Here is a 7,413-nt window from a genome sequence, read left to right as displayed (position 1 = left end):
TATACAGAATCACATTGAGAGGGAAATAATATTATTGATGGGAAATAATATTATAAATAAATGGACAATTAGTCTGATGTTAAATTGTGTAAATTCTAAATTCCCTTATCACTTCTCAGATATGGAGATGATACAGTAAATGAATAATTTTCTGCTTTACGAAGTTAAGCCCTTTGATCTCACGCCACTTTTTTTCCAAGGGAATCCCAGGCCTCAAAAAAATACATTATACTACTATTCAGACCTCACACGGAATAAGTGTTATTCACGTTATGAATTAAACCAAATCTGGAATGAGCCAGAGATATAATCCTCATAATTAAAGATTTAAAACGAATCAAGAGTTGCAAATGAGCTATGATGACAAATATTTGAACTTTTCAGCAGTAGATATTTTTCTGTATGAATTTGTATGGTTTCAGTTTTCGGGGGTTGCTCCTGCCATCCCCCAGTGTGAGCCCACTCCCTGACGGATGTATTCACACTAGAGCAAGAAAGAGTAGTTCTGATTCTAGTCAGACTTAAATAAGCAATAGTATCAATAAGCAACCCTTACCAAGTAGTGTTAAATAAATGACTTATTTCTTTCTTGGTTTTCCCCTTTCCAGTCTGCTTGCTGTAGTTTGGTCCAGCTACTCAAATATTTACCTAAGCAGTGTTGATTTTGCTGTGCCATTCCAGACTTCAGTAATGAAAAAACTGCATACCAGCACTTTAGGGTGTACTGAAACAGTATTCCTCAGAACAATAGAAGAGAATATGTCAGATCACTCTTCTAACACCACCACACCAAACTAGGATGATTAAAAGTATGCATGATGCACAGATGTACAGTAAAGTGTGTAAAAACTAACTGGAAAGTAAGTACTCTAAGAACACCACTGTAAATGAGATGTTCCATCTAAGTGGATTTTTATCCTAAGTTATAAATATATTGAAATAATAAAAAGACTTGAACTTTGTGATGTAATACTGTTTAAATATAACATCAGATTTCCACTAGTGACCATTTAGTGCCCATGTTGCAAATTCATTTTGCTGAATGGCACAAAGGATGCTATATTATTGATGTTAGCCTTCAGTCAAGGGACTATTGTTACCTAAATGCCTTTAAGAAGATCAAATGAAGGATCGCATGCATCATTCTCAAAACTTCAATCATAATTCAGTTCCTATAATATAATCCTGTGACGGAGATCGAATGATTCTTGATGTTAGATCTCCCTTCCGACCTGTGAGGGCGCTGTGTAAATGGAACAGAGTACCCTGGACTAAATGGAAGTAGGTAATCTAGAAAAGGGGCGGAGCTACGGTACCCAAACTCAATGACTCGAGGGGAAATGGCGTGGCATCAGAGGATTGGAGGAGCGGATGCGCTCGTTAACCTAAGAGTATATAAGGGGTCGTAGTGCAAGTAATCTGTTCCGGGTAAATCAAGAATGTAAGAGTTGTGTTTGTTTGTCTGTCGAAATAAAACGTTGTTATTTCTAGACTAACAACACAATCTGGAGATGTTGCTTTTCAGCCAGCACTTTCCCTTTGTTCACAGAGAACTGTCTTTGCACTACGAGCACTAATATCACTCACTGTTAATTGTGTCTGTTTTGTGTCGGTGTACAAGGCTGGACTTTTGGTTGCAGGTCAAACCCAGGAATTATAAATACAGAGCGACACACGCCACTATCACTCCAGCATTATTATTTACAGTTGTTTGCCGTCAGGCTCTGGACAGTGTTCATGCAATAAACATCCTTGCACCTGTATATCGTTGTCTTGTCTGTTCATTCTACCCTGCTGCATTGCCTTCACCTGCACTCACTCACCCACATGTCCACAAATCCCCATTTATTTTTAAAGAACATTCCACAATAATAATAATAATAATAATAATAATAATAATAATAATAATAATAACAACAACAACAAATGCCATTATCCCGGAATGCTTGTGTGAATGCAGTTTGAGTGACATATACGCAGCAAAGAATAACTCTGCTCTTGCAGCTGAACTATTTGGTCTCACTTTGTACCAGAAATTGAAACAAAAACAAAAAAAGCAAAGCAATGGCCAAAAAACAACTCACTTTTACTTGTTACTTACAGGGCACTAGTTTGTAATTGCTAATCAATAATTTGCAAAGCAATTTTGTAAATGAAAAAATCTGTACTGGTTTAATTGCATAACACAGAACACATTTTATATACATGATTAGTCAGGGATACAGTTTCAAAGGTGCAGTTTCCACTTTCACAGTCTTATGCAGAGCAAGCCATGTTGTACTCTTTATAACCAATGTATGTATATAAAGAGTTTGCGCAGGAGGCTGAAGCTGGATACCTCACCTAAAATTAGATTCTATTATTTCTCTCCGAGATGAATTGCGAGAGAATGAGGACTTAGCAGATATTTGAATCTTGGAAAAGTACCAGTAAATGTAATCTGCAATAGGAGTTCTCTAACAAAGACAAATTGAATGTTGTGCATACCTAACTTTATATTTTACTTCCTAACTACAGTATAAAACACTTTGGAAAAAGAACATTTTCTTTAAAAACACATTAAAAAAAACAAACATGGATTAGTAACAAAAACACATCATAATGCAAATGGTTACCGAGAGATTAAAAGCATGAAACACCATGTTCGATCTGATGGTTTTACTTAGAGTTCCCTGGGAATGTATCAGTTCTACACAAAACGTATTACCTGAAAACCTGGGGTTTGATCTGTGGCTGGTAATATTTACATTCCCTAGGATAGGAAAATACCCCAAATCTCTTCTACATCAATATTCAAAATGTAATTTTGAAAATAAAATATAGTTTTTGACTTCTTATATTCTGGACAGATTATTATGTATGTCTATAAACTACTACAATTATGTCCACTACAATTCTTTTGGCATACTGTACAACATGAAGGAGTGGAAGGCATTTAATGCACTGTTTCAAGTTCGGTGCTCTAGAAACCTTACTGGTTTTGGGTGATTGCAGCTCCAGGGTCAGAGTGAGGTCACATAATTGTTACAACGAACATTTTAAAATTCCTTTCGAATTGGGGAATGTACAACAGAAATCAAGAGGTTTATTAGAAAGCAAACCAAAACAAGTTTCTTTTATTTGCATTTGGTTTGATTTCCATTTCTAGCACATGTCATCCTGACACAAATCACAGAGACTCCAAGACCTATGTTTAACCCCTGAGCCAGTCTCCACAAAACCCCAGTAATGGAAACGAATAAAACTGAAAAATTACTTCTTTTGTTTTAATCAACTGATAATACAAACCAATAAACGTGCATACAGTTGAAGGGTAAAGTACCAATGCATTTATTTCCACTGGCTAGGACTGATGATGCAGGCTGTGTATATTTTTTCACCAGTCCAATTCAGTATGGTTTTGTCTGTTTGCCAACCTAACTTGTCCTCTAAATGTACAGAATCTCCAAGAGAAATAAAGTTGTTTATTTGAACAGTCACAGGTTTAAAATTGAACTATATCTAACTAACTATCTGATGCCAAGTAGCAGATTAATACCCAATGTTAATTTTAAAAAAATTAAAAAAACAAAAAACACAAGCTCAGAAAAAAAATCACAGTGTATCCTTTTTAAAACGCTAGTATTAAAAGACACTTCTGGAAACAAAAACATAATTTACATCACATTCAGGGCAGGGGCCAGCACCGGGGCAACCCCCCCCCCCCCAAACCAAGTTGTTCCTTAAAAGAATGAAGACAAAAAAAAAAACACACATGTAAAAGAAGTAAAAGGGAAATGGGAGGCTTTGGGAATTGTCCCATTGGGAGGGTATGAAAGGAAATCCAGGCATTTCTATTAAAAGGCAGCTCATAGCTCAGACCCAGGTCTAGAATCATCACCACATTTGACAGGTTCCGCTCACAATGAACAAAGAGTAACACTGAAATCAGCTGGGCGTAACAGAAGCCTGGCACAGCATTGGGTGTGGATCGTTAACTGAGCAAGCTGTTTGGGGAGTGTCTGCATTGTGACAGCTTGCCTCTACAATCGACACTTTTTTTCTCTAGTACCTAAAAAATGCACATTTTGGAAAGAAAAAAGAAAAAGAAAAGAATCTTATTCCTGTTTAATAAATCCGAAGACAAAAAAAATAAAATAATAATTAAAAAGTAAGCTCCTTAAATAAAACAAAATATTTGTAAAAAAAAAAAAAAAAATTTAAATCAATGGATGAATTTATTTCTAAAGATAATGTTTTCCCTCTTTACCCCTAATTTTACATGGTGAGGTGGCAATATAAAAGTATGTCTTTCTCAATACGAAATTAACATGCAGTTAGATACTTATTGAATATCCAGATGACCTTTCACTAATGCTAGTGACCAGGTGCTCATTTTAGAATTAAGCTTTTTGTTCAGAGGCTGTACACGATACCAGCAAACCTAGTAATCTGAACACAACACTCACAAAAATAAAATGACTTAATAAATACAACTTCAGTTCGGCTTGAGACATTGCTGGTCAACTACCTAATCTTCTGCTATAGTTTTTATTAAAACTGTTATATTTTAAAACAGGCCTATAGTTCAAAATGAGTAACTGCTCTGAAGCAACTGCACTCAATCTCAGTTATCAATATATCAATCTGAATCAGAATTTTTCTTCAAATGAAAAAGACATGCTAAAACCATAAAGTAACTGTTACCATCTTTGTGCCAATTTTTTTTTTTCCCCCATTTAAAAAAAACTGCTTCACTAAGGCACAACGTTTATAAGAGTAACACCTACTTGTACCAGTGATTCTTTGAAACAGAGAAATACCTGTAAAAAAATAAATGTCTTCACTCTTAAAAAGTAGAATCTTATTAAAATATCTGTTTTAAGTCCATTCTTGGCACATAATTCTAAATAACAACACAAAGAAATGTTTTACTGTGGAGCTCAGACTGAAAGAATAATAGTCTTCAGTATGTTTTTTTTTTTTTTTTTTCTAAAGGTCACACTTTGTACAGCATTGCAACAGCAGGCATTTGATAATGTTATTCAACATTCATAGTCATGCTTTTGCATTTTCTCCTGATATGAACAATTTTGTTACAATCAAAAAGGCTGGAAATACTGTAAACAAAGGCAAATCCATACCCTTTGGTAAGTATCAATATCTTTGCGAGATCTGATAGAGGGAGCCGGACACAAGAGATCTTGTGTTTCAAATTAAACCTCATAAATCTTTTGGATACAAAATGTAATTTAGTCTGTTTCGAATGAGAGGTGTTCCAAAACTCCCACTGAAACAGTTCCTGAGTCTTATGCAATATTCGTTCATAGATAAAAGTCTCTTAAATCAAGAAGTGGTTCTCTTTCCCCCTTAAGTCGCAGAGCAGCAGGCAATTAAAAGGCTGATGACCCGCTTTAATTTGATCCGCATTTCTGTAGCTCTCAGCAATGCAGCACACAAGGACTGGAATATCGTCTCACTCTAGTTCTGCAAAAGCAAATGGAACATTTGCAGGAGCCCTTTTTTTCTGCACCAGCGTCTTGGAGAAAAGGGTTACAGTTTAAAGGTGTCACTTTGTTTAGATGGTTACTACGGCTCTTTGTGGATTGTCCAGTTCTTGCCCTCTTTCTCTTCTGCTCAGTCCATTTCCATGGACACTAACCGCCGGTTACCCTTCATGTCACCTTGCAAAGTGTTCTTACAGCAGAATCGAGCACCAATGTAACCAATCAGCATGGCCAGGAGCCCAACACCAAGTCCAGCAGCAGCTCCAAACAGCAAGGGGTACTTCAGGGATTCCAGCACTGAAAACAGAAACACACCTTTTCAGCCTACTTTTTAATGTCATGTTCAACAGCAAACATGTTTGCAATTACTAAAACACACATCTGTCTAACTACAAGAATAACCCTTTTGTATAGATTTGTTTTAAAACCAGAAATGACAGCGTCAGTGAGCAAAAACGAAGCCTCCCCGGAATGTCATATCTAAGACAGAGATCTATTTCTCCTATCCATTTTACTTCACAAGTTAGAACAATGTGTCAATGTAACGGTTAATTTCTACTTGATACCCACTTGTAATGTACCAACAGTAAAGACATTGAGATGACCAGAAGTTCAAACAATGTTGCATTGAAATAGTTATTTTATTTTACTGGACAAGACAGGAAATGGAACCTAATTGAGAAATGCACACAGCTGTGCACCAAAAAATTAAGATAACTCAAAAGTGGACAGTTTATACCCAAACAACAAAAGTCATATGACCTCAAAATCAGACAGGCACATTAGGTCAGATGTCAATGTCAAAGTCACCAACACATTTAGCATGTAAGGTTTATTTATCCCTGAAAAGAGTCAGTATGACTGTGTGTGTGATAAACATGATCAAACTTGAGATTCACACATTACAGAGTATGCGCTCGTTCTTTATCATGAACTTTGTCAGCAGCGTCTAGAGCCTCCAGCCACACTTTAATCCAAGACGTAGCACAGGTAATACAAAGTTATAAGGACGCCTACAAATAATATATTAAATGATTGAAAGCAAACAATCAAATTACAAATGGCTTTCAAAACATTAAATGTTATTGCATTGCTGGTTCACTTACTTGCAAAGTCCACTTTTAAGAGAACAGGCTCAGACTGGATCTCCAGCGATTTCTGCCAGGATCCGTCCGATGTTTTGAGCCAGGGTGTCACAGAGCACTGATAGTTCCCGTGATCAACGTCCCTGGTGTTGTGAATACTCAGGCGGTACGTATTGGGTTTGATCCTCTCCAGACTGCAATCGCTGCTGCCATTGTGTGGAGCCAGCGCCACCACACCCCATCGGTCCATTGAAACCAGGGAGACCGATTCGTTCTCTGTGCTCACTGACCATTTCACATCATAGGAAATGTCATCTGTAAGTGAAATGTATTAGTTAATGGTGTAAATAATCTTCCATGTATGCCAGACTATGCAAGTATACAGACTTCTAGCTGCTTTAGTGCAACCTTTTAGAATTAAGAATGAACAGAGCATTCTAGCAGTATTTACATAGCATGTATTTTTTTTTTTCCCAGCTTGATAAAACACTGAAGAAACAAAAATGAAGACTGCAATTGATGAAGTGGCTATTTAAAAAAAAAAAAAAAAAAAAAAGGTTGTCATAAAAAAATGATATAATAATGAATTAAAACAATGGATAAGTCTGATGTTATTTTAATGGGATTCAAAGCTGTGGTGAAGGTTTCAGTTAACAAGACAACAGCCTTGGAAGATGCCAAACATACGCAGGTTGGTGACGTTCCAGAACAGTTAGTAAAGGTCACCTCCAGCTCTCTCCAATTTGTATGAACCCCAACATATTTCATTACCTCAGCTCATTGCCACACCTAGAACATGAGTCAGTACTACTCGGGTTGCAAGGAAATGCTCCTACATGCAC

General features: G+C 36.5%; 1 protein-coding gene across 2 annotated transcripts in view; it reads right to left on the bottom strand.

The window, feature by feature from the left end:
- Window positions 1-2,065: 2,065 nt before the first annotated feature.
- Window positions 2,066-7,413, bottom strand: part of LOC121327648 (prostaglandin F2 receptor negative regulator-like) — a 30,502-nt gene continuing 25,154 nt past the window's right edge. For both annotated transcript variants that reach the window (XM_041271782.1, XM_041271783.1), the window contains 2 exons: window positions 6,593-6,886; window positions 2,066-5,783 (listed from right to left, as the gene is read on the bottom strand). In XM_041271782.1, coding sequence (XP_041127716.1) covers window positions 5,617-5,783; window positions 6,593-6,886 — 461 coding nt within the window. In that variant the 3' untranslated portion in view covers window positions 2,066-5,616. The remainder of the gene's footprint in view (window positions 5,784-6,592; window positions 6,887-7,413) is intronic.

This window comes from Polyodon spathula, chromosome 15 (genome assembly GCF_017654505.1).
Source record: "Polyodon spathula isolate WHYD16114869_AA chromosome 15, ASM1765450v1, whole genome shotgun sequence".
In the NCBI taxonomy this organism is placed as follows: Eukaryota; Metazoa; Chordata; class Actinopteri; order Acipenseriformes; family Polyodontidae; genus Polyodon; species Polyodon spathula.
Note: the sequence above shows the minus strand (reverse complement) of the source record. Positions and strands in the feature narration are given on the sequence as shown.